At 34.6% G+C, this 27,865-nt stretch overlaps 2 protein-coding genes and 1 long non-coding RNA gene across 4 annotated transcripts; 1 reads left to right on the forward strand and 2 right to left on the reverse strand.

The window, feature by feature from the left end:
- Nucleotides 1–1,059: 1,059 nt before the first annotated feature.
- Nucleotides 1,060–8,556, reverse strand: LOC142633150 (uncharacterized). The gene is made up of 5 exons (XM_075807421.1): nucleotides 8,382–8,556; nucleotides 4,450–4,712; nucleotides 4,152–4,363; nucleotides 3,523–3,787; nucleotides 1,060–1,659 (listed from the first exon to the last, which is right to left on the reverse strand). The coding sequence occupies exons 2-5, from the start codon at nucleotides 4,708–4,710 to the stop codon at nucleotides 1,363–1,365; spliced, it is 1,035 nt and encodes a 344-aa protein (XP_075663536.1). The 5' UTR covers nucleotides 4,711–4,712; nucleotides 8,382–8,556; the 3' UTR covers nucleotides 1,060–1,362.
- Nucleotides 8,557–15,299: 6,743 nt separating this feature from the next.
- LOC142631630 (CRM-domain containing factor CFM3, chloroplastic/mitochondrial) lies at nucleotides 15,300–23,018 on the reverse strand. The gene is made up of 10 exons (XM_075805843.1): nucleotides 21,949–23,018; nucleotides 20,915–21,404; nucleotides 20,699–20,829; nucleotides 20,128–20,601; nucleotides 19,549–19,705; nucleotides 19,179–19,471; nucleotides 19,011–19,070; nucleotides 17,691–17,783; nucleotides 16,329–16,484; nucleotides 15,300–15,775 (listed from the first exon to the last, which is right to left on the reverse strand). The coding sequence occupies exons 1-9, from the start codon at nucleotides 22,837–22,839 to the stop codon at nucleotides 16,395–16,397; spliced, it is 2,679 nt and encodes an 892-aa protein (XP_075661958.1). The 5' UTR covers nucleotides 22,840–23,018; the 3' UTR covers nucleotides 15,300–15,775; nucleotides 16,329–16,394.
- A 1,238-nt stretch (nucleotides 23,019–24,256) lies between these two features.
- Nucleotides 24,257–25,243, forward strand: LOC142630278 (uncharacterized). Of its 2 annotated transcripts, XR_012843270.1 has the most exons (3): nucleotides 24,318–24,497; nucleotides 24,815–24,917; nucleotides 24,995–25,243. It is a non-coding gene; the product is annotated as an uncharacterized LOC142630278 (long non-coding RNA). The 2 variants fall into 2 exon arrangements; XR_012843269.1 differs by having other exon boundaries at nucleotides 24,257–24,497; nucleotides 24,815–25,243.
- Nucleotides 25,244–27,865: the final 2,622 nt, after the last annotated feature.

Below are 27,865 nucleotides of genomic sequence, written 5' to 3' on the forward strand. Positions count from 1 at the left end.
CTGAAAGAGAAATAACAGAGAGCTCTTCAACAAACTCACTCTTTAAAATCCCAGAAGTAGCAACAATAGCCATCTAGGCCCATTCCCCCATAATGCACAACTTTGATGGTATAGTCCAACAATAAGGTTGTTCAAGTTGGGTTTAGGTCCTCTATGGCTCACTTTTGCAAGAAGACTTGTCATTTTATATTTTCTTGCCGTATCACTTTTATATGTCACTGTATCATCTACCATACTACCATATTTACCAAATTAGTTATCTTGTTGACTAAATATTTCTATTGTAACTAACCCAACCATTATAGCCAATCTTTCTGCTATAAGACATTCACTTAGGTGATCTATAAAACGTGCACTAATATTTGCGAGTTAACTTACATGTATTTGTTAAATAGTTATTGTCTTTACTCTTTGGATGTTGGGCTTGTGTATAATTTGGCCTAAGGTAAGGTCCTGTTGAAATAGTGGGTTGGGCCTAACTTTCCAAACCACCACAACCCTCAACCCTTTAACATAAAAACACCTACAAACCCCAAAGATGTCGTGGAAGGAGATTGTAATAAAAATAATTAATAATATTGTGATTGAGTTTATGTAATAAAAATAATTATAATATGGATTCCAGTTAACTCAACTAGTAAAGTTTTTAATGATTGAATAAGATATTTGAAATTTAATTTCCACTTACATCAAAATACCAATTGATGTCTTGATCTGGTAATAAAGAGCAAAATCAACCATGCAATGGTTTGAATTGTTCTATATAAACTTTTTTTGGGATGTTGCGAGTAATTTAATTTTGTTCTATATATATATATATATATATATAATTGTTATTTAACTTGTTTAAAAATTTTAATATTTTAAGTTCCAAAATGTGGATAACTTATTGGAACATCATCCATTATAATTAATGGATATTTTAAGAGAGAATATATTAAAAACTCAAAAACTACTACTTCATGTGATCCTAAATTATGACCACCAATATAAAAGTATTATGCTAATCAATGCGCTATCAATAAAAAATAAAAAAGTTAATCAACCCATTGAAATCCATCGAGCACATCTTAAAACTAGGTCATATAAATATAGAACTCACGAATATCAAATGAGTTTGTGAGTGATTGTTTAACTCTATACATAAAAAAGAGAGATGATCAGAATATTTGGCTTAGAACCAATTAATAAATTATTTTATCACAATGAAAGAGTACAGGACATAACTTTATTAATTAAAATTTTAATATATGAAATAAAGTACTTATTTGGGTTCGTCAACCTTTTATTTATTTTTAACTTGAGAATTTTGTTATATTTAGCCTGATTCTCTAGAAAAATTTCTTGACTTTGCCACTGAGGTTACTTCTCCCCTCTCAAAATTGCCTTGATGATAGTATCACCCATTCCATCAGCATATGGGAAAAAGTGCCCAGCTCCCGGAAGCTCATGATAGTGAATCCATGGTAACTGTTGGGCAATGTATCGTTGCAGTGTAACAGGCACAATCCAATCTTCATCTCCATGCCACAAGTGGACAGAACCTTCATTGTTTGGAAATGGGTTTTCCAAATCCATAGGACTGAACTCCCAAGCAGAAAATCCAACAATCAGGTCACGATGGAGGGACTCAAATTCTCCTTGCTGTCTTACCTGTGCCTGAGAAGCCACATTTAGGGTTCGTTTGGTTAGACGTTTTGGGAGTTTAAAAAAACATTTTTTTACAAATGCTTATTTTAAACTCAAAACACAGTTTTTCAACAATTTATACAAATACACCCTTAGAAATTAAGAACATTTAAAGATTTTTTTCCCCTATTAGTTACTCATGCACTTCATGGAAATTGAACCTGAGAAATATGTTGATTATAGTATCAACAAGATATGCTTTTACATCCATATCAATTGGCCCATTTAAAAAAATGGGAGAGAGAGAGAGAGAGAGAGAGAGAGAGAGAGAGAGAGAGAGAGAGAGAGAGAGTAGATTTACATGAAAAAATAAATAAATAAAAGAACTGAAAAGAAAACCTCTAACATAACACAAATTTCCTTTAAACTTTTGTCGTATAAGATGGTTTAATCAGTTAATCAAACCTTAAGTTTGGCTGAGAAAAGGAGTTGAAAGCCTAATCTTATCTCAAAACTCTGTTCCTATTAGTGGTGCACCCGAATTTCTTAAGCACATCTTTATACAAGAGAGATGTTCATTGCATTTTCAAATTCCAAGGTTGTTATTACAATACTCTGCAACTATGTTCGAATCAATTACCAATATGCATAACTAAACTAAGGATTACTTAGTCAACCCCTACTTCCAAGTCTAGTTTCCTCACTTTGGGAGGTGAATGACTGTTTTTGTTTTTTTGTTTTTTTTGTTTACTGAAAAGGTGGTGGCATTTCAGTTCTTAATGTTCATAATTCTTTTACAGTTTATATTTGCTCTTAGAGATCCTTCGCAGCCATTAGTTTTATAACCAAACAAACCAGGGGGAAAATAAACAATACAACCACGATTCTCAAGAGAAAGAGAATGTCATTAGCGATCATAGAGTCCATGAAAAAACACCAAATCTCAGGGGGTTATAGGAGGAGACATAAAGATATAGTGCACACCACACAAAGATATTTCCCAATGAAAACTGTCACTATGTACTTAATGAAATTTTAGTAAAAAGACGAAAGAAATCTGTACAGGGAAGGCCAAACGTCAATCCCAACGAACAAGAAGTGCAGAGCATTTGGTTCTCTCATTTTAACTCTCTATAAACTAATCCTCTAAGCCATTATTTCAAGCCTAAACTTTATTTGTCATAAGTTAGTAGAGTTTCAATGAAAACCCATTATCAATTTTACTCCATATGAAGTATGAACCATAACATTACTCTAATGGTGCCTAGCAATATCTCCAGGCATGCAAAATTGATGTGACTAGGGATCTTATCCAATCCACAGCATTTATTTATTCAATTGAAGCCATCACAAATGCCAAACAAATTTTAATTTGTTATGCAGAATGTTCTTATATTAAATCATGAAATTCATAACTCAAACCATTAAGCACAAAATGAAATTAGAAAATAACAAAGCCTAACCAAACGCATGCTGTTAAGGAGTCACACCTTCACTCCTAATTGCTATAGATTTAGAAAGTAATAAGATATTCAAAGTTTATGGTGTCCTTTCACAGCCTTTTGTGACCAATATATCATTGTGGTATGCAGTAAATTCTAATACTAATTATGTACAGAAATCAGGCAACCGTTACTGTAGTCTTTAATAGACGTATTTGTCAGCAGAAAAGCTTAAAATTTTGCTTTGCATTTTAATAGTACAGCAGATCAGGATAATCATAAAACTTCATAGACTTTAAGAACCAGAATTACTATTAAATTTCTAAGTTTTGTTATAGATAAATTTGCAACTTCACTTTTAAAATAAAGATATATATGCACCTCATATGAAAATTGGATTAATGAAATAAAAATTTTGAACTTGCAACCTGTATGAAAATTAGATGCTAACCATGTAGTTTTCTCTGTCAGAGAGCTTTGCCATGAGTTCTTTGTCTTGGGGAGAAAGAATATCCATACTACGAGCTGCAACGCTAAGAGAGGGGAACCATTTTTGAGTGTTCCACCAGTAGGTAAGCCAAGGAGTGTAGTGAGCAGCACGAAGTGTCCATTGATCTTGCCAAAGCTGCTGGTTGTAGACTTCACCAGATAAGTTTCCGGGAAAACCAGGCCACCAGTAGTTAACCACTGGAGCTAAAAGTCCTGCCCCTGCTAACCTGTTAGTGTTCCAAGTACCCCACAAGTAAGAGAAAAGGCACCGCACATAAAGTGGCAAATGTAGCTGTTCATGTTATTCTCTTATCTAGCATTTATTTATGGATAAAACCTATTACACAAACCCTCTTACACACCATGACACACAATTTTTAAACTCAAATTGGGAGTTGAAAACATGATTTCAGTTTTGAAATCATGTCTTCAATTCAAGATTTCAATTCAAAAAATTAGTGTGCAACAGTGTGTGTGAAACTATACTTCAGTTCATGATTTCAGTTTAAAAAATTAGCGTGTAACTGTGTGTATATATGGGTGTGTGTAACAAACACTACCCTTTATTTACATAGCTAGGGTAAATCATACCTGTGAGGAATGTACTTGAGGCAACTCCAAAGCACCTGCCCACCCATTGAGAAACCAATTACATAGAATTTTGATCCCAATCCCAATTGATCAGCAAGCTCTTCTATATCCAAAGCCATGCTCTTCACTGTTCGCTTTGGATTAGGATCACTCTCCCCATAACCAGGTCTGTCAAAAGACACAATGTAGATCCCCAACTCTTCAACAATTTCCTGAAAGAACCAACCATTGATTCAAATGATACCAAGTCCAAGAATATCATATTTATATGTATATATAACAACCACTGGATAAGTACCGGAGATAGTGTTTTGGCGATGACAGCATCATGCCTGCAAAAATCAAAAGCATGGACATAGACAATTTTATAGTTGGCTGTTTCTTTAGGCACACCATGTTCTTTGTATGCCAAATGCCTTCCATCACTAAGTTTGATTCTTGTTGCTGTAACAGGGGGACCATCTGGAGAACCACATATCTTGGGTGGAGGAGGTTGGGTTGACTTATAAGCCCATGCCAGAAACGCCACAAAAATCAACACTACAGCTCTCTTCAACATCCCTGAAGTGTTGATCAACGTTATACTAAATCATGGTGACAAAAAATATTAATCAACGCATTAAACTCCATGAGTCTGAGCACAAAAATTTTAGTAAAGGACTTGCATATATATATATATATATATATATATATATATATATATATATATTTTGCAACATATTTATTTAGAACAAGTTCTGCCTGCAGTCGCTGCAGATTACGAGAACAATATACTAGGTTGACAACTCACATTAACTATAGAAGTATGGTTGCTTTGAAATCCATAGTCAAGATTTGGAAAAGGCCTCTCTAGCATCAATTCAAAAAATGAAAATAAAACACCAATGCCAGCTTAATTAAGAAACATTCTATTCCAGCGACATGAGTTGCTTGTGATTTGTGGAGTTTTGTTTTAGATCTTTTAGGATTCAATGGGTGTTACCAGAAAAGGTCATTGATCTTTTGTTTGGTTGAAGGAATTGGGTTGACAAACATTCATCGGATATTTGGAGTTTAGTCCCTCTGTGATTTATGTGGAAATTGTGGAGGTAAAGGAATCATTGTATTTTGGAGGATATTGAAAATTCGGTGACTCAATTGATAGCATTGTTTATTAGATCTCTGTTTGATTGGTGTCATGTATGTGTGGAGTTTTAACAATAGTAATTCCATAGATGAATTGGAAGATTCACTACACTTCTTTATATAATACATTTTCTTTGTAATTCTTTAAGTGGTCTTTTCCCAATAAAAATATCATTACTTACCAAATAATAATAAATTATCAAAAAATATTTTTGAGAGAGTTTCAACCTATAGTGTCCGCTCCTGATGATAGCTCTTTATCATCAGACCAAGACACCAATCAATTTTTGGTATAGGCGGGGATTGAACTCCAGGTCTCTTTATATATTGATTTGACAACTACTCACTCAATAAGTTTTGATGCCTCAACCTCATCCTCCAATCCAATGTGAATTAATGTCACCAAGCAAACAGATACCACTTGAAGGAAACAAAATCCTCCATCATGCTACTTATAACATAAGGGGGAGAGAGACCAAGTTGTTTCAAATGATCAAATAAAAATCTTTTCTTTCCATCAAATAGATTTCCAATTCAAATCAAAAGTAAAATTCAAACAAGACACACAACTTTAAAGTAAGTTTCCAATAAAAAGGGGAAGATAACTTTAATTAAAACCATTCTTTCGACTTTTCCCACTTTCTTCCTTTGAATTGTTTTCATTCCAATGGAGGTGGCTACCTGTATAGAGATTAGAGAAACTTAAAAGGGATTTCTTATGGAGTGGAATTAGTGAGGAACCTAAATTCCATTTGGTTAATTGGGCTCAGATTTGTGAACCATTGCAGTTTGAAGGATTGGGTGTTTGGAACTTGAGAAGATTCAACCAAGAATTGTTAGGAAAATAGTTGTGGAGATATGGGACTGAGAGAGATCATCTATGGAGGAGGGTCATAGAGGTGAAGTACGGGAGTGAATGGGGTGGCTAATGTACGAAAGGGTTGTCATGGTGTAAGTCTCTGGAAATTCATAAGATATGAGTGGTCGACTTTTTCTTAGTTTATACAATTCGATATAGGTGATGGTACTTGAGTGAAATTTTGGCATGATTTGTGATGCCATACAATTCGAAGGTTCCTCATAGAATAGCTTTCTTTTTGTGGATTGCTACCCAAGGGAAGATTTTGCCTTCTGATAATTTACGGAAGAGATGTATTATTGTTGTAAAATAGTGTTATATGTGTAAACGGAGTGGGGAGTCGGTGGACCAACTTCTACTTCACGGTCTCATAGCATATGAGTTATGGACAATGGTGTGGAGTTTGCTTGGTCTCCTTTGGGTAATGCCACAAAGTGTCCTTGAATTTTTAGCAGCTTTTGTAAGGTGCCTTTGGTAGATATCAAAATATAGTTTTTTGGAGGGTTGTGCCGCATTGCATTATGTGGTGTCTTTGGCAAGAATGGAATGCAAGATGCTTTGAGAGATGTCTTTTTTCATACTTTACTAGATTGGAGTGTTGCTTTGAAATCTCTTCCCTGTTCTAATTTATTTTTTAAAGTTTAGGTGCAAGAAGTGAAACATTTTCGATAAAAAATTAAAAAAAAAAAAAGTTGAATTTTTCTATAGTTTAGGGACTAAAATTGAATTTTGGTAAAATTTAGGAACTAAAATAATATGTTGGTCAAAGCATATATATATATGGGGAAATTATATTTTTTCCACCTGTAGTTTGCCCGAAAAACACTCTTTTTACCTGCAGTTTAAAAATTGATACTTTACCTACCTGAAATTAGTTATGTTTGTCTCTAGTTATGCACATATGTTAAAAATAGGAATAAATTTGTATTTTTGCATCCATTTTATATATCTCCCCTCAAAACATAAAAAACTAAAAAATCACGAGAAAAGAAGATTTAAAAGCTAGGTTTTATAACATTAAGATCTATAAGATTTAATTTTCTTTTCAATCGATGAAAGATTGCAGTTTTATGTATGTGAGCTGGTTAGATTTGATTGAATCTTCTCCCTTTGCACGTAGATAATTGAGGAAATGGTGCTGTACTTTCCTTCAACACCCAAGAAATTGTTGATGACTGTGGCATGCTTCGTCTCTGGTGCTGCTCTTTTTGCTGCTGGTGTGCATCTCTCTTATGTCAACATTGCCCCTCAACAATCTTTCGTCAAGGAAAGATTGAGAAAGAAGTATGGGAAATGAAGAGTTCAGCTCACTGCTCTAAGTACACTTGTCATTTATCTTTCATTGTCCTCTCTAAGCTTGTCTTTTGGGGGTTGGGTTTAAATTTTTGGTGCTGGCAATTTGATCACAGTATTGCTCTATGAGTTGACCAAGGTTGTAATGATGGCTCTCAACAAACATGATGAATTCTCTTCTTATGTAAAAATCATTCAGCATTGGATATTCTTGTTAGTTGCTCGAGTAGCTCATGTATCATTCAGTATTGGATATCCTTGTTAGTTTCTCTTCTCCAATTAACAACTGAATACAATTAGCAGGCTTGGGCCGTTGCCTGTATTTTTATCATGTAGATTCTGATTTGAGATAAAGAGGAAGGAGATATTCGTTAAGGAGCTTACAAACCAGCGGAAACTTTGTTGTATGATCAATCTGATTTCCCAGGACTTAAAGAAGAGACCATCCGTGAATTAATGTAGCAAGATCATCAGTATTGAGGTAACCTATATTCTTCACGACTTTCAACACCCTTTGACTTGGTAGGCTATGAAGCATATATAATATTCACAATTGATTTCAAACGTATTTTTTACAAAATCTAACTTTTACTTAGAGTTTTCAGTTTTTTATGTTTAGAAATGAGAGGCGTAAAAGTTAGCAAAAATGCAAATTTACTCGTGTTTTTAATAGGGATAAATAATATGAGACAATTTTTAAACCATAGAAAGGCAGGTAGGCAAAATATATTTTAGGCAATGAGCAAAGTGTAATTTATATACACACTAAGAATACAATTTTAGTTTGTGTGTTATCCGACATTTTTGCAATGACAAATGTTAAACAGAGAGAGCGAGCGAGCCAGATAAGATAACGTTATGGTTCCTATGGATACGATGAAAATAAATAAGGCACATCTAAAGTTTAACAGCATCCAAATCAAATAAAAAGAAAAGGATAAAAAGGTACCCACCTGATCGAGGGAAGCTTTGAAGGAACAGTTTTGCTTGGCTTTTTTCGTATGAGCTGAATGCTGAGCTCTGGTTGATGCTGCAGATATTTTCCTGTTCACTCCTTCCCCCAATTCTTCCCCACAGAATACCCAACTATCAAAATGACTCTGATTGATACGCACACAGATACATCTGATTCTGAAGTGAAGTTTGACGAGTTAAAAAGGTCTGCAACGGGAGAAGATGTGGGGTCTACCCTCACATGAGGGAGAAGAAATATGCAACGGGAACAGGGTAGGGAATAACTTCTCTACTAGTGGACCCTACATGTGTTGTGTTGTCGTGTTTTTTTTTTTTTTTTTGCTAGGTAATTATAGGGGTTCGAACCCCTGAGCTCAAAGGTTACATGTTAACCGGGTACCACCAGGCCACAAGGCCCGGTGGTTTGTCGTGTGTTTATTTTTTATTCTTTCTTGGGCACTGTTATATATTATAAAAGAAATATTTTATAAAACCATCACATAAGAGGAGTTAAAAATTTAACTTTTTAGCTCTACAAAAAGTTACTTTATCTATTTTATTTATTCACTTTACAAAATATGTTGTAGCAGTGGATCTATTTTATCTTTCAACACAATAAAATAATATAAACATCACAATAAAATAATATATCTACTACAATAAACAACAATCACAACTGCTATCGCCTCCGCCACCGACTCTTCCACCGCTACCGCTGCCATCGCCGCCACCTCTACCGCTGCCATCGCCGCCACCGCCACTGACTCTTCCATCGCCACTGACTCTTCCACCGCCAACACCACCGCCACAGTTATCGACTCTTCCACCGCCAACGCCACCGTCACCGACTCTTCTGCCGCCACGGGCACATGATAGTAAATAATCGTCTAGTGTTAACAAGTGATTTTTTTAACCCCAAATTATACTTATACTTTTTTTTTTTTACTAAAACAATTTCTCAATCATCATGATAGCAAATAAGAAACTAGAGTAACAATAATATTTTGTTTTAACCCAAAATTATATATATACAAATTTATCTTTGGACTAAAAAAAAAAATTCTCAATCGGCCTATTATCGTCTAATATTTTATTCTATCTCTCCCTTTCTTCTCTAACTCTCCCTCTTCTCTGACTATCTTTCAATTTCTTTGTCTCTCCTTTTCTCTCTATTTTTTTTTTCTCTTCACTCGGTTGTTTTTGGTTGGGTTGAATCGGTGTTTACTGGGTTTAAAGTGGTGGTTTGAATTAGCTAGGTTTTAGAGGTGGGTTGAATCGGTGGCTTGAATCGGCGTGGGTTGCAAAGGTGGTTTGAATCGGCTGGGTTTTAGAGGTGTGTTGGCTGGGTTTCAATTCCAGTGAAGTTGAATCGATGGCTGGGTTTCAGAGGTGGGTTGAATCGGCATGGGTTGCTGAATCAGTGGTGGGTTTTTGAATCAATTTCGGTGGCTGGAGCTTGTTTGAATCGGTGAGAGTGGTGGAGCCATGGAGATCAAATTGTTGGTTGTGTTTTGCTTGGGTTTCAGTTGTTGAGTTTTGCATTTTAAATCGGTGTGGATTTTGTTGTTGCAGTTTGAATTGGTGGTTGGAGCTTGTTTGAATCGATGTGGAGAGCGGTGGAGCCGTGGAAATCAAATTGAGTGGTTGTGCTTTGCGTGAGGGGTGGGTCGGAGCTGGGCAGGCGAGTTGGGTTTGTGGCGGCGTGGGTCGAGGGGCGGTGACGTGAGATGTCTGAAAGTTGAGAGAGAGAGAGTTGAGAGTTCTGAGAAGAAAAGAAGAAAATAATAATAATAATAATAATAATAATAATATTTTAATAAAAATGAGAATAAAAAATTATTTTTTTCTTTTAGCTTTGAGCTACAGTGCTCATGTATCTATACATGTGCACTATAGCAATTAAGCTAAAAATTTTAACTATACCTCCATTGCTGCAAGGGGATTTTTGGTGTTTTGGTGTAGCTAAAATAACTATATAGCTATTTAGCTACACTGCTGCAAATGCTCTAAGATAAATTTTTTGAGTTAGTCATTGACTCTCCTAGGTGGAGGAGCTTTGTTTGTTGAACTTGAAAATCATACCAATAACCTTATGAACCATTTAGGAAGCCAAAATTTTGGTCAGGAACTTTTTAGCTTGATATTTTGTTGAACTCTAAGTGATTCCATTACTTATTACTATTTGCACGATGCATATAGAAGGATCACTGGGGAAATTTACCAAAGAAAAAAGATTTATTTATGACTTCTCGCAAGAGCATTCTAAATTTGGTTCTTTAAAGCAATATTGATGACAATAAACCAAGGATCATTAAGCTCTTCAAAAAAAGGAACCCTAATATTCTGCAAACAGGCTGAGAAATGAGGGGGATTATATTGCAAATGATAGGAAAAAAAAAAAAAAGATGTCACTTGATGATAGATACAGAAGCACTAGTGAAAATGAGATGACTACAGATTTATCCCATGTTGTTACGTGGCTTTTAATTTGGTCAAAGGAATTGACCAAGTCCTAGTACTAATTGGACTGTTTTGCCGACTTAATTAAGCAATTCTACTTCTAGGTGGAGTTTGTATTATACTCTACGACACAAGGTCCACCGTCCACGCTAGTTAAGCGGCTATTGTTGAGTGGTATGAGTGCCGCAATATTAAAATAGGTTTTTTATATTCTCTGTTATTTTGTATAGAGTTCTAAGGCTTGACTTTGTTATAGAGATTTTCAGGTTTATCTAGTCACGTGTTTTTGGTGTTTTTGGTGATTGAGAGCTCTTTTAGATGTATTTGGAGTCTAGGTTTTGTGAAAGCTTTTTGGTACCACATTTGTAATCTCTTTATTTTAATAGTGAAACTTTATTTGGATACACACAAAAATTGATATTCATGCTTCTGCTATTCTCAACAAATTGGTATTAAGGCTTCCGCTTTTACAACATCTCAAGATGGTGTAAAGAATTGTTCAAGTTCAATAGCCGAATTTTCCCTCACCAAAACTCATCAAAGGTTACAGTTGGGAGGGAAAAAGCAAGGAAGGTTGAGTATTGGCGTTGGACTCATCAAAAAAAAAACTGATGTTAGCATTTTTTTTTTTTTCCTCTCTTAAACTGCAACTTTCCAATATTGCTTGCTAAAATCAGGAGGCAGCTGAAATAGACGAAATATAATTTACTTAAAGATCTAAATAATTGCGTAGTGCATACAACAAAATCTTAAGTTTTTTGCTGTGTAATATTTGTTTAAAATTTCCTTCAAAGATTCCTGATTGTTTATAATCCTTAACATGAGACCAGTTCATGAAAAAAATCTATCAGTATGATAGGTTTTAAGAAATTTAAATTTTAATCATCCTAATATGTTGCCACTCAAGTTTATTTGGCAGTCTATTATAGAGGCGATTCATGATCAATGTATATAACTTTTGTTGAACTACCACATACATCACACGAGTTAGGGACTACTTGCTCCAAAATCACGAGGCTCTTTATTCTTATCTATTGGTATATTAGCTTCTACTAGACATCAGATGCAGAATATGGTGGTTACATATTTTGTGTAATTATCAGAAACTTCCTATATTTTTATTATGATTAATGAGTTAGTAGTCTCTTACTCTCTTTTGTTTTTGGTTTTATTTTTTATTTTTTATTTTTTAATATATATATATATATATATATATATATATATATATATATATATATATATATATATATGTTATCATTGCAAAGGATAGAGTTTGTTACAAAACTTGGTTATAGTCAAGGATTATATTTCCTATAAAAAAAAATTAACATTGTCTCATATTTTAAAAATCTAACAATTGAATTGCATGTTCTTGACACACATGTCAAATTTCTTGTCAATCTAATATTATTTACTATTTAATTTATAAACTTATTTTTTATGCATAGTTTTAGACTATAAAAACTAGAAATTTAGAGAATGTGGATTTTTTTTTTAGATGGGAGTGTATGGGATTTAGTGGAAGTTAAATTTAAAATTTTAATTTACCTTTGTATTTAACTTATCTTATTAAATCACTGAAAAATTGGATGAACACACGTTTTTAGAGTTTCCTCTGTAGCCATTATTAATTTATACATTCACTCTTTGGCAAACCATTAAACGCCACATCTTCTAGAGTAGGTAGGCACAAATGATTTCACACGTAAGGATTGCCCCCACTGAAATAATGGCATGAATGGTGCGTTTAACGACCAGGGGAGGAGGCATTCCCATCCCATTCGACTCTCTAAAAAGTCCAAAGGTATCTCTTGGCTTATTCATCTGTATATGAATATGATACGGTAGAAAGCAATATGAACTCCTCAAACTAAAAACTTGTTAGAGAGTCGAATGGGATGGGAATGCCTCCTCCCCTGGTCGTGATAAAGACCAGTCAGGCTTTGAATTTTGATAAGATGTACATGAGCTTAAGCCATATCCCTAAGCTTAGCAACTTTTGTTGGGTCCACCTGTTGAGTTTGTGCTCGCTCTCTGGAATGAAATACCATGTAACGAGAAAATCTATCAAGTATCCGATATATGTATTCACTTTCCATCCTCTAACAAGAGGTGGATACATTTATAAGATACACGTAATAATATTCTGTATATAACGGTTAGTTTTGGAATAGAGTTTAAAAGCGTTGTGAACATGGTAGCATGTTGCTTAAAATTTCACTCTATTTTACAATAAGAAACTACTTTTCCTGATTTAGCTAACCACTTTTTCTTTTCATCCACATTATATTCTTTATTAAAAACCCTATTTTATATTAATTTCATTTCTTCATTCATTTTATTATTATTCTTCTCACATTTTAAAACACCCACTTTATTTTGTGATAACACAACAACAATAATTAAATATTTAGGGAATGAATATTGCTCCCTAAGATAGGGAGCAACTGTAACTAGAACCTATCTTGGGAGGAAAATAGGTAAGTTGATATGGGTAGGTTTTTGGGCGTTTGTGGTTTTGGTTACCCATATTCATATCTTACCTTATTTTAGGTAATCTACTACCAAGACTCTAACGTCGTTTGTGCTTAGGGATCAAGTAGGTTAATTTTGAAATGTCTTTGCTCTATTTGACATCAGGGATAGTCACAATATTTTACCCTTCTTTGTTTTGTTAATGTACTTATATATATATAAAGAGAGAGAGAGAGAGAGAGAGAGAGAGAGAGAGAGATTTTGTGAATGTATTCACTATACACATGATACATGCATGTAAAATATCTTTGCTTCTCCATGCAATAAGTCATTTGGCCTATAAAAGACAAGAAAATGACTCACTTTTAGAGATGCAATTAATCACACTCAATTTCACAATTTGCTAATTTGTGAGTAGTTGATATTTTTTGCCTTGTGCGACACACCACTTTACGTTGAATAAATTGTGAAATTGGGTGTAAAAATGATTGTGTCTATGGTTTCTCCGCCAAAGGAGGGGGGGGGGGGGGTTTGTAATAACTCATTTTCCTCATCAAAGACAAGAAAATGACTCACTTTTAGAGATACAATTAGAATGCGTTTGGATCTAGCTTTTTGTGGCTGCGTTTTCATTGCTTGCGTTTTCTCCTCTCTCTTTTTTCGTTTCTGCTATTGGGGGGACAAAGTGCGCACTGTGCGCATACTGTTCATGTACTTTTTCAACAATTTTTTTATTAAAAATAGATCCTACAATACTATTCACACATTTAAAAATTATTTTACTACAGTATTTTCAGTTTTTAGTTTTCAGTAATAAGTTTTATCCAAACGGACCCTTAATCACACACTCAATTTTACAATTTGTTGATTTGTGAGTAGTTGATATTTTCTGTCTTATGCAACACACCACTTTACATTGATCACTCTCAATCACACAAATCAATAAATTGTGTAAAAATGATTGTGTCCATAGTTTCCCCACCCCCACGCGAACCCGGGGGGGGGGGGGAATTTGTAATAACTCATTTACCTCATCAACTCATATGCCAACGAAATTGCTAAGATTGATCAAGTGGATCATTTTATAAGTTTCAGTGAAAGTGCACATATCCGCAAGCGTACACAGGCAAAATTGAGAGAAGGAAATGGAATATCATTTGAAGAAGACAGTAGTAGGTGATAAGCCTCATGCAATTTGTATTCTAAACCCCAGCTCAAAGCCACAACCGTCAACCGTCAACCTGGAGGTGTATGTGTCTTTTTCTAGGATTGAGTGGAACCTGTTCACTCGTCTATCCTTCAAACTATTAAAGTGATTTGGGAATGGGCTATGGCCTATGTGAGGTGTTGTATTGAGTAGGAGAATACATCCATGAAAGACATTTGGGTTGGTTAGGGAGGAATCTATAAGATTAATTCAATTGTAAGAGCCTAAGTTAGGGGCTAATCAGAAAAGAGCATATTACATAATTATCCAAATGTATAAAACCAAAATCTAACTAATTTATTGACTCTCAGTGCATTCTTAATTAAAGGCTGAAAGACTTTTATTCTTCTATGCCAACAAAATCCCCTTCAAACATTTGTTCTTTATAGGTGAAAATCCCCTTCAAACTTCTGTGCAAAGATATTAAGGGTCCTTTGGATACAACTGAAAACTGAAAACACTGTAACAAAATAATTTTTAAATGAGTGAATAGTGATGCGGTCCCATTTTTAATTTAAAAAAAAAATCTAAAAAGTACATAAACAGTGCACCACTGTGCAGTTACTGTTCACGCACAGTGTGAACAGTGAACCTGTCCCTATTGAAACATGTGGCAGGAAAAAAAAAAAAAAAGTCTCAAACGTAAACGCAGGACGCAGCCTCCCAATCCAAACCCACCCTAAATCAAGTCATGAGTACAAGTTACAGCTACTTTATCACATCAGAGAACCAGAGAGGAAAAACCTCTAGCAGATTAGTCATCAAGACAATAAGATACAGCTGAAATAGTGGTCATTTTTCACATTTTTACCACCAGAAATGCTTTTACAATTTGAAATACATTTGACTTAGAAATAGCGGTCAAGGACATTAATACAATTGTGCTAAATTACGCTCCTCCAATGAAAGGCAGGCTCATGCTAAACAGACCTTGCGAAACCTGTTACTAAGCTTCAGCTAGAGCTAATAATAAAAGTGATGAATAGACAAAGAGCATAGTAAAAGAACAGGTGGGGAGTATATATAGCCTAGTTTGCTGCACCGGATGAAGTAGTGCAAGTGACATACTGCATGCATATGGTATTCAGGCATACCTCCAATCCTTTGGAGCAATTACGGCAAAATTCCATTAATGGAGAAATGTTAATGAGTACAAAAGTCGCCAGCTCTCTGTCAATGCACATGAGAAGAAAATTTGCCCATGCTGTGTTGCAAGCCATCCACACCAAATTACCTGCTGGGGAAATGTAACTGGAGAAAAAGAGAAAATGAGATCAAATCAGTTTATTCAACAAAAAGCTTGTTAGCCACAGCTGACAAGGCAGACACAGTTTTGATCCAAAAAGATCAAAGGTCAGACAAGAAGCACAATAATGTTTCACTGGACATGTGAGAAACTAAAATTGGGACCACAATGGATCACATAACCGGAGATCACTTTTTCGGGACATTAAATACAGAGTGAATGTTCAGGTCCATAAAAGAGAATCCAATTATTTCATTCATGGCCTTGGAAGTTTTCCTTCCACTCAAGTTATGAATTCATTAAGAACCAACATACCACAGACACCAAAATGAATCCCAAAATTTAATAGAAACAGCGTAAGCCTCCTGTTTTTTAAATGGATATGGATCATAGTGTGAACATATGGCCAAGAAGTTCAAATTAAATTAGTTCATATATGGCCTTGAAGACTTCCATCTACTCTAGTATTAATAGACCAAGGAAGAATATATATCCCTAACAGATCGACGCTAAGGATGAGAAGTGTATAAGTGATCTGATAACACTTAATATGATTACCTCAATTGGCGAACGGCAATGACAGAACTGTCAACTACTTCTTGAACAGAGCAAATACTTAATATATCAAGCATCATCATCTTCATCATCTTCCCAATCACTGATGCCATCATCTTCTTCACCACCAGAAGTCATGCATGAAGCTTCATCCTCACTCTGCAGAAGAGATCAAGTTTAAAAATAATAATAAATATATAAATCTTATTCTCATGAAATATATATATTTCAGTGGTTACAAAATATAATATAATAAGCAGTTCTATGGAGCAAGTTGAAGAATCCAACACCAGCCCATCTCTGGTGCAGCACAAGTGCTCAAAGGTATTGAGAATCAACAAGAGCAGAAAAATTTAAATACACCTAGAAATTGAGGCCTAGCCTCACTTGGAAATCAGCACCAAGCAAGATAAAACAAAACTAACGCAAGACAAGCCAAAATAATGCAATGCAAAAATTAAAGAACCCGAAAATAAAGATAGAGAACCAAGGCGTACTTGGAATCAGCAGGAAGTAAAAGAGATAACCTCTCGGAGGAAACACCTAGGGTTGGCTAGAGTCAGCATCAAACAATTGGAATGATTTCAAAATCAATTTTATTCATCAAAACCATTGTCACTTCATAGGTGTACAATACTTTCCTTATATAGACTACTAAACCTTAATTCTAACTGACATGGGAAAACCCTATTCATAATTGACTTGAAAGGGCCCAATTATTGAACTATAGAAATAACCTTGCCTCTAATAAAATACTAATAAAGCTAATTAAATACAAAGGCCTAAAATAAAATGCATTTGACCAATAAAAATACAATTGACTTGCAAAATAAAATAGAATTAAATTAAAATAGATATCTCTTAAAGCCTCCCCCATAAAAAAAATCTAAGAATCAATACTTAGGGTTGCCTAGAGTTCGCACCAAGCTATGCAAGGAAGAAACTCCAACATTAAATTTTATTATTCAAACAAGTTGTAAACAATACCCGAGATTCTTTAAATAAGATTCCAAACTTATTATCCTAGTAAGAAAAGGAAACAATCCCAACTAGCAATATTAATTCTACTAAACAAGAAGGAAAAGGAATAAAATAAAATAAAAAATAAAAAAGGTAACCAACTACATAAAGTAAATAAAACCTAGAATTTAAATTGATTAGGTCTTAGGCCCAAAAAGTAGTAGGTTCTATTTATTGGGTCACTGGTTGGTCTGTCTATCTTGTGTCATCGTCCAAAAGTATGCATAATTGGAGATCATTATCTTGTCTGCACCAATCTCCCTCCTCAATGACACACTTCCTCACCATTTTAACCAAAAATAAGAATACCAGTAGTAGTAGGCAGTGTAAAGAAAAATATCTCACTTGGGTGAACTCTGAGAGAGTGCCAATCTGGTTAGGTCCATTAGCATCCTCAGAGCTCCAGGAATTCCCATCCTCTGCATCTTGAGAAATACCCTGTGGATAAGCAACAAAAAGTTCAGTTGCCCTCAGATGAGACTTTTTGGAAGAAAAAAAACTGATTAGAATGTTGTTAAAAATGAGGTCAATTAACAAAATTTCATATTTAAGCAACTAGTGTCAGCATATATTATTAAATCCCAGAAGAATCACAATTTATCAAACCTACTTTGTACATTTTTCTTTTGATATCTATAATTCAAAGTTGTTGCTACTGATTTCTCTAGTAAAAAACCTAACCAAGTTTCCCTTGACTTGTTAGCTTACTTCATTGTTAATAAAGGCTAAATCAAATATTACAAACATTAATATCAGGCCAAGTGCATGTCTTTATGATATTGATGGAGTAGGCAAGGGAAAGATCTGGAAACTGATACACCAGCAAGTGAATAATGAATAACGTAACTACATAAATGCAAGCATGCTAAATATTATGGGAAAAATAACTCACATATTTTATCTTAACTAAAAATCACAGAGCCCCCATGAGATGAGAAAGATTATTATTTCTGGTTTTAGAATGCCCAAGCCAACTTCCCACAATCTGTTAAGCATTAATCCCAAATGGTTCACACAACTTTTAATCTTGTATTTATGACTGACCCAAAAGTGATAGGTCGCAGGTTTGAGTTCAAGAATCAACCTCCAAAAAACTTGGGGGTAATTACCTACAATGTGTACGACATTTTTTTATTTATGACTGACCCAATGACACATGACAGTAGACCTTCATTTATTCAAAAATTTCATGCATCTCAGGTTTATATATGGCAATTTTACAGGTTAAAATGGAAACTTTTCAACTGGTTAGATCAGTTAATCCTAATGTCAACTTCAAAAATATTCCAATACTATGGGCAAATCATTAATAAACAGTTTCAGGAAAAATGGTCATCTCCAAAATGAATTAACCTCAAAGAAGAATAATAATTTGACTTTCATATGAATTCTTCTTGAAATTAAAAAAAGGCATAAATATCTTATACGTTCATATACGCCAAAACAAATAACAAATTAGATCTTACTTTCAGCAACATCACACAGGGTAGAAGATCCAAATCAAGAATAGGTGATTTCAATAACCATGTTAGCTGGTAAAGAAATATGCAAACCCAAGGTTTCACAAATTTCAGCACAAAAAGGAACAAATAAGAGCCTTACGGTACAACTTTTATCTACAAGAGAGAAAAAAGGGCGGGGTTTCAATATGAAAAGTATACTTACAATTTCTTTTTTCATTTGTTCTATGGTTCTCTCCAATTCAGATATGTGCTGACTAAGAGCCTGCATAGTTATTTAAAATATGATGTGATATTAAGGACGTGTCCCAGAATCAGAAGTAGCAAATGTTGTATATTTTTATTTAAAAAATGGCGACATAAAAGATAGAACCTCATGTCGTTGCATGGCCACTGAACGCTTTAGTGCCTTTGCCTTTGTTAATAGGTTTCTTGGCCTTATGCTAATGGGCCGCCTATAGTTCTTTCCACGATAGTAAATAAGAGCATATCCTTTAGGGACTCTTTCTATTGCCACTAGTACTCCCCCACTCTCATACTCCAACAACCTTGCTGTGTCTTCAACAAAAGCAAGGGTCTTTTGTTTGGATATTAGTTTCACAAGTTCTCTATGCTTCCAATGCAAGTGCATATTCTCAATGACACCATCAAAAACACCACGAATGCCTGATCCATATGACTTAGACCAATTAGCATTTGAACTCAGGATTTAAAATTCACCAAATAAAATGAGAATCACTAACCAAGAGGTAGATACGCCTTCATTCTTAAACCAACCCTGCGAAACATCACCCGTTCCTCCTCAGTGATTGTTTCCTGATCATGATCAGGACCAGCAGGAAGCATTGAAGCTTCAATTTTAGCTAAAAGTTTTTCTGCTCTAAGCATTTTCATTTGGGCCTGTTAACACAACCAAATACCAAAATTAAACAAATATGAAAACAGAAACATGGTAAATGGAAAATGGCATTTTAATCCTGGAGTTATTAATCAAATAGTGCTACTCAGTTTATATACGGAAACTCTTTAGTTGGGAAATTCGCAGGTGCAATTCACATTCTTTCTCAAGAGATAGACTTTGCATATTAAAAGTACAAGACATTTAAGTCAATTTGAAAATGTGGATTAGAATGAAGAGGCCAGTGGAATATTTTTCCAATAGTTGGCAAATTAAAGTTAAGTGAACATTCTACACAGCCTATTCTATTATCCATCTTTGGTTCCTCTAGGAAAGCAAGTGGATTTATTAGGCTCAAGATAACGCCAATACTTTTCAAGCACTTAATTTTCAGAGAGAAAGAGCGAGAGAGAGAGAGACTTACAATGGCTAATTTATGTTCAATTCGTTTTACAAGCCTAGCATTCTTAGATTTCGAAGCTTCTTCAATCATCTTCTCACGCTCTTCAGCAGATATTTCTCTTCCCCACCGAGCTTGAGCCTCATAAAACTCAGCCAAAGTACCTGCAAGTGCCTGCTCTTGATCTTCACCTGCTTGAACTACATCCACTGCTTCACACTGAACTTTATCTTCCACAACTTGACTCTGTTTTGCCAAATCCTGTCTTTGAGCCAAAGCAGCAGCTGCACCTGTCGGAAGTGCCTGTTTGTCATCTTCATCCGATTGAACTGCACCCACTGGTCCACACCGCACTTTCTCTTCCACATCTTGGACCCGTTTAGCCAATTCCTGTCTTTCAGCCAAAACAGCAGCTACACTTGTTGGGACAAAATCCTTTCCACGGTACATGACAATGTAATATTTGTTTCTTAGCAGCAAGACACCTCCTGTTAAATTCTGCAAGATAGATGAAACTTAAAAACAGTATGCTTGATGGTTATTGGAGAGGGAAAAAAAAAAATCATGGCTGGAGCAGGATCAGCACAAAACACACCTTTAGTTCCTCAGCCATCAGTTTGTTGTTTGTATTCTGGATGCCCCGTTTAACAGCAATCTTCACAATTAAAGTTTTCTCCCAAAGCTCAATAATAGCAGATGCCAATCCCTGATGGTTTCTATTTCTCCCTTCATAAGATGTTCAGGACAAAGTTTAATGTAAAAAATATACATACTAAACTAAATAAAAGTACTTATAGAAGGTGAAAAATACCAAGGGCGAAGTGAGAAGGTAGTGATTTTGCAAGTTTCCTAAAATTAGTCATCTCTGCATTGGTCAGTCGTGATCGCATTCCAGTGGGAAGGAGCCTAAAAGGTGTTTTGTAACCAGGAACCTTTTGAGGAAGCACATCAGCATCAACAGGAAGTACTCCTGTACCCCACCACTCAACAAAACGAGGACCTAAACCATCTAGTAGTTTGTTGTATTCAGATTCTTCCTCGGTTATGCTCACAGGACTGTCTGGCATTCTCACTGCAGTCTCAATCTTTTCTGGACTTGCAGTCTCAATCTTTTCTGGACTTGAACTTTCATCACTGCCACTTTTTGTGATGGAATCGTAAGCAGAAGAAACATCGGGAACATAAAAAGCATCAGCTTCCCTATGAACAGGTTGGGATTTTGGAGGCCATTCATAATTACTTCCCCGGTACACCACCATAACACTTCCCGACCTCCATATAACCAACCCTCCCGTCCGTCGCTGACCATCACTACAAGCAGTCAGTTACATGTTTCCCATTTATATTCAAATAATAAATAACAGAAAACACCGAAAATTACCAAATGTAATGATATGAGATAAACAGTAGTGGGTAGAACTATTACTAAGAATGAAGGGCCTTGTACTACCCAGAGACAAATCAATCTACTCAGCGAAGTAAAACATCATAATTTCTGGAACAAATTATATATAAAGATTTACCACTAGGAACTCATCAAATCCTCATCCCCTTTTTTTAATTTCTCAAACTAGAGCCAGGTTTCTAAAAGCTTTGGTGCAATGTGCCTTAGGCAACAAGCATGTATTATGAAATTACCGCCACAATATATAATCACCCCAATTTGCTGTTTTAACATAACAAAAAACCCGTAATACTTATCACACAATCACATGACATATTTCAATAGCAGTGTATCCTATTGTTGCAATTAAAACATACTACATTACATGTATGATGCAAATTTGAACGGTTAGAAATAATTTGGACGGTTAGAAATAATTTGGACAAAGAGAAGCAATAAACCTCGACAATCTCGTGGGCGGTTTTCATATCATGAGCAAGAACTTCATGGAACTTGAGTCTAACCACCTCCTCCGTCCTCCACTTTGCGTGAATTTTCTCCAAAACCTCCTTAGTAATACCCGCCTTCGGAATGCTAATCCTCTCTCTAATATACATTCCCACCCTCCTCAACCTCCTCAGCTCCTCGTCCTCCATCGTCAGCTCCGCCAACGAAGGCGCCTTCGCTCTCCTCTTCGACGTCCACGCTCTCTCCTCATCCTCCACAACCTTATCCTCCTCCCCATCTCTCTCCCAAGGCAAAACCGCCTCGTCGGAACCATTCTCGCTCTCTTCGAATATAAAATCCGGCCGAATCCACTCCCGCCGCAACAAATCCCCCAATTTCTCTTCCCCGGTGGCCGGCGGCGGCAATGCGTCGACTCCATCATCGGTCTCCTCCAATTCTTCGTCCGATACCAACCCTAGGTTCCGCAACCGGAGCACGATTCTCTCGATGGCGCTGTGTCCTTTAACTTTGTTATCGAAATAGCGAGTCTCGACTCGGTCTTCGACATCGGCGACGGCGTCGTTTTTGAATGGGGGAGTGTGAGAGGGCCATTTGTTGAGCCAGGGAGCTGAGGTGGATTTGGGTTTGGGTGAAGACTTGGGTTTAGGCCTAGGCCTAGGCCTAGGGGTTGTATTGCTTCTGCCATTGCTATGGCTATTGCTATTGTGTTGTGTGGTGGTTCTGAGAGAGGAGAAGGGTTTGAGGATGTGAAATGACAGATTTGGGGCTGAGGAGAAGAGAAAGTTCAGAGAGTGAGAGTGGGAGTGGGAGTTGGAGTTGGAGGTCAGTGGGAATGGGTTTCTCCTCATTGGCAATTCTGATATTTTGGCTGTTGTTAATGCCATTTTTTGGGTGGTGTGTTATGAGTTTTAAGCTGTTTTGTGGAGTATGATGAGTGTGGTTTTTGATTTTGTTTGTTTCATTTGTTTGGAGGAGAGGAGGAAGAAGAAGAAGTGTCTGACTGTCTGAGAGTGGAGCTTGGGTTTGGGGTTTTGGGAGAGAGGATGATGATATTGATGGATAAGGTTTTCTTGGAAATTTGTGATATTTTCATTCCTCTTTTTAAAGGTTTGCTGACATGATTAGAAATTACTATATAAGGTAAAACCGTAAAAGTCCTTTCAAACTTTTCTTTTATCATTTTAGTTCATTGCAAATTTTCTAAAATATAAAAAATCAATGGATAAATGTTTAAATTTCATCTTTCTATTGCTCTAAAATTATGTATAAAAAAATATTTTTATTAATAGAATAGTAAATAACATCTTGTTTGAATGAAATTTTATGTACATGTTGAGAAAATAAAAAACATGCAATTCGACAGATAAATTTTCAAAATTCATATCCAATAAGAACATATATGAAAAGTTTGATAAGTTTCTCTCTTAAACTAGTTTTTTAAGAAACTTTATCCAATACTATAACACACACTATCTCTCACATAGTACATACCCACAAAAAATAAGAGAAATCATGATGTGAAGTCACAATTTCAAAGATAGTGTGAAATAAAAGGGGCTCTTGTTGATTCATAGAAAAATTTAACTGACATCTTAAAGACATGTGTTAATGGATCATATTTAGAAAAATTTTATGGGAAAATAAAAAAGTAGCTAACTTTTTTTTTACAACTTTTTATACTTCCCATAAAAATGATATTAAAACTTTTTAAAAATTGTCTATTAACAAATGCTTTAAGGGCACCTATTAACTGAACCCTTAATTTATTTGGTTTCATTATCTAGCACACCATGATTTGTTTCCTAAATCAATAGACACTTTGTCATGTTTCTAATAGAGGAGTTTAGCTTAGGTCCAGTGCATTTAAGCCTCTCACCCACTACAAAAGAGACTCATTTCTTATTGTAACTATATATTATAAAGAAATAAAAAAAAAATATTTATGCAAAAATTACATAAAAGTTCAAGAGTTTAAACCCATTTAAGTTCCATGAAAATAAAAAATAAAAGGCTAAAATGAAAAATCTACCCTCTAAGTTTTATCAGAATTCATTTCAATTTTCAAACTTTGCTTTCGTTCATTTGAGTTCTCTAAATTTCAAAACTCCTTAATTCAATCCTCCATTAAAGTGTTGTCTAGTATTGCCGTTAGGCCCCAGCCCCAGCCCCACCCTTAAAACAACACTGTTTTTTGGTATGTTTTTAATATTCAAATTTTATTTTATTATTTATTTCTTAATTTTTTTTTTTTTAAAAAAAGCCATAAATTTAAAACTAGGTAAACATTGTTATAATTCCGCTGACCCTCATTTGAAGAAGAAAAAACCACCACCTCCCCCCCCCCCCCACCAAAATCCCTAACTCGATACACGATTAAGAGAAAGAGATAGTGAGATTGATAGAGAGAAAGAGAAAGAGATTGAGAGATCAAGAGAGAGAATGAGAGTGAGATATCAAGAGAGAGAGAGGAGGTGTTTCCAGCCAATACTCGACAGCTCTAGCCAATACTCAGTGAAACCATAGCATCGCTGAAAACATTTGGGTAAGTTGAGTAGACTTAAGGTTTTCAGTTTAAGTTTGTGTGTTAGCTTAATTTCATTAATTGCAAACCAATTTCCCTGTAATATAAATGATAAGAACACCTAGACCAAAAACACTACCTAGCACTACGAACTAAACCAAAAATATAACAGAACCCAATATTTAGTTTAATCAAAGTTACTACTAGAAGTTGAAAATAGTTCTTAATTTTTTCCCTTTAATATTTGGTATTTTTTTAGTTAAATTATTGTGTAAATAGTTCATCATGCTTGCTTTCTCATTTGCTTTTAGTTCCTAATTATGTTATTGTGTAAATAGTAGTGAGGTACAAGAGTGTAGATGCAAACTTTCAACATGTGTGATCACATCAAAGACTACTAAGAATCTAGGAAGAAAGTTTTGAAGATGTCCTAATTATAAGGCAAGTAGTTTGTATCCATTTTCTAATTCGTTTTTATGTGTTTTGAGTAATATGTTGATCATCTTTGTAATTTGCAGATAAGACATAATTGTGATTACTTTGACTAGCTTGAGATTGAATTATGTGGTAAAGGGCAGGATGTTATGAATGGATTAGTAAGAAAAATTCTGAAAGTATTGCAGGAAAATCAACATTTGGAAGAAATAAACAAAATGAAAGATAATATTATTGATAACATGGAGAAGGCGATCAAAAGGCTGTGAGAAGAAAGCAGTGTAGGAAAATGATCTATCCCAAAGCTGCAGCAAATGTATCAAAGGAAGAAATGGAATATATGGTGCTATGTGCATATTTTTGGTTTCTATTTTCATATTTAGTGTAGATATGCAAATTAGGAATAAAAAAATAATGTATTTGCCATAATTTTATAATGTGTAAGGACATGTGATGATGTAATATGAGTTTTACCTTGTAATACAGTGTTCTTTTAGATTGTTGCACTTTTAGAATTTATAATCTCTAACTAATGATGTTCAATTTTAAATAAAATGATTATTGTATTAATAAGAAAGGAAATTTAAGAAAAGCATAAGTTACTAAAGAATGGAAAAATTGATATGATTTGCATAAGTTAAGAAAAAAATTACAACACATAATAAAAATATGAGTGATTTTTTTAAGAAACATTACTCAAAAGTGATGCAACTCCAATTAACCTAAAAGTGAACAAATGTTAAGCAATAAACTTGTAGGTTCTTTAGGTTCCTTCGACCTTCGCTTTCAAATGTATAACGAGTTCACATTTCAAACTTGAAAGATTAATATAAAAGGCACAGTATGAGGTTGAATCTTGCAATAAAAATAAAGAATTACTTAAGGTAACAATGAGATTAAAAGAAAAAAACTTTAAGTGTAATGTCTCTTTTGAGGAATAACTAAGCAATGTGCAATAACAATTTTGCAAACTTCTAGGTACAAAAATAAATAATACATCCCTACCAAATGAAAAATTGACTAGCTCATGATTTATTGTTAATTACTACCACACACAAAATACTATATGCCTTACCAGTTTGGTGGTTACATCGCAAAATAGTAGCTACCTAAGTAATTGACTATACCATCACAAAATAAAAGCAATTGGAAATAACATCACAAAATAATTGTTGCTATAACGGTTCGAGCAGTTACATCACATAATACATGCCTAATTAATTAACTGTAACATCACAAAATAAAAGTAATTGGCAATAACATCACAAAATAATTGTTGCCTTAACAGTTTGGGCAGTTACATCACAAAATAAGAGTATTCATATCAGTGTAGCTATTTTAATATTTTAGGAAATATAAATAACTAAAGCCTTAAAATAAAAATAAATAAATAAATAAATAAAACTCATGCATCAATCTCAATATTTTATTTTACAATTTTAACTTGGAGTTGTATCCTCGCCATACCTAGTGATGCTTTTCACTCGCTAGACAATAAAAAATCAAACCACATTTATTTTTCTCTCTTTTTCCCTCTATCTGCCTCTCTTTCTCAACTCACTGTAGTTTTGGAACTCTCAAGTTCGAACTAATTTTAGCAAGAGGAGGTGGTCAATCTCACCTGTGAAGAGAAGGAGATTTTTGCATGGCATAAATTGACCCACAAACTCAGGTATTTTGCCTTTCTCTCTCTCTTCCCCAAATTTTATTGATTTTATCAAGGAGGAGATGGTCTGCAGCTTGTGGGTTTGTTTGTGTCTATGGGTGTGTGTGTGTTTGGTGGCCTGCGAACATGTGGTGTGGGTGTGCTACAAAGACTTAGAAAGAAGAGAAGGGTTATCGTTGTTTTGGGGATATGAAGGAAACGGGTATATTGGAGGAGTTTGTTGAAAGTGGTGGACATGCATCTTTTAATTTTTCTTTTCTTTGTATCAGTCATTGGCTTTCTTATACACATTAGTTTTGTCATCGCTTTGGCTGAATTATGTTGTTGTGTTTTGCTTTTTTTGGATAAAGGTTTGAACTTGTTGGTTGTTATGTGATTTTTAATTTTGGATTTTGATGATCGGGGAATATGGGTTTTTGGGGATGTGAACTAGGTTCAATTTGGATTTTTTTTTTTTTTTTAATTATTGTATGGGAATTGTTCACATATTCTAATTTGTTTGTATTTTGTATTGTGTTTGGACATAAAAGTCAAGACGAGAGGTTTATGAATTGGTCTGATGGCGGCAATGATGATGATGATACTGGCTTCCCAAGTCTTTTGTGGGGTCTATTTTCGAGCTGAGGTTTTGACATTGATTTGTTTTCTAGTGTAGAATTTGAAGATATTTTCTGTTGGAATTGTTGCTTTTATTTTTTTCATTTTTCATTTTTCTAAATTCAATTTTATAATGTCTGTAATTTTTGTTGGTATTTTTCAGTTTTGAGAGTTGTTGGGGACTTTTTTGGTAAGCGAATTTCTGGGTTTTAGATGAAAATTTAGAAGTTATTGTAATTGAAGTTACAGCATAATGAAAAAGAAGACTTTTTGTTTAAACTGAGGTTGTTCTCTTGTAATGACACTAAAAGACATGTATAAAGCTTAGATGAAGTTAGTTACTAGATCAGTGGATTTAGATACTAGATTAATCTAGTTACTAGATTAATACACATTGTATAGTTAGTCAAGGACAAAGCTTCTGAATTTCCAACCAAAACCTTGAATTTCACTTACCAAAAGAGCCCCCAATAACTCTTAAAATTGAAAAATTCCAACAAAGATTACAAAGATTATAAAATTGAATTTAAAAAAAAATATAAAAGTAACAATTCAAAGAACAGAAAACATCTCCAGATTCTATACTAGAAAACAAATCAATGCCAAAACCCTAGCATGAAAACAGACCCCACAAAAGACTTGAGAAGCCAGTATCATCATCATCATCATCATCATCGCTGCCATCAGACCA

Source organism: Castanea sativa, chromosome 4 (assembly GCF_040712315.1).
Source record: "Castanea sativa cultivar Marrone di Chiusa Pesio chromosome 4, ASM4071231v1".
Taxonomy (NCBI): Eukaryota; Viridiplantae; Streptophyta; class Magnoliopsida; order Fagales; family Fagaceae; genus Castanea; species Castanea sativa.

Coding starts and splice junctions, on each gene's coding strand:
- LOC142633150 (XM_075807421.1), bottom strand. CDS start 4,710: ATGTTGAAGAGAGCTGTAGTGTTGATTTTTGTGGCGTTTCTGGCATGG. Junction 4,364..4,449: donor TCGCCAAAACACTATCTCCG/GTACTTATCCAG, acceptor TGGTTCTTTCAG/GAAATTGTTGAAGAGTTGGG. Junction 1,660..3,522: donor CTGACAGAGAAAACTACATG/GTTAGCATCTAA, acceptor GTGGCTTCTCAG/GCACAGGTAAGACAGCAAGG.
- LOC142631630 (XM_075805843.1), bottom strand. CDS start 22,839: ATGGCATTAACAACAGCCAAAATATCAGAATTGCCAATGAGGAGAAAC. Junction 19,472..19,548: donor GAAGGCGTATCTACCTCTTG/GTTAGTGATTCT, acceptor CATATGGATCAG/GCATTCGTGGTGTTTTTGAT. Junction 17,784..19,010: donor AACAAATGAAAAAAGAAATT/GTAAGTATACTT, acceptor GCTTATCCACAG/GGTATTTCTCAAGATGCAGA.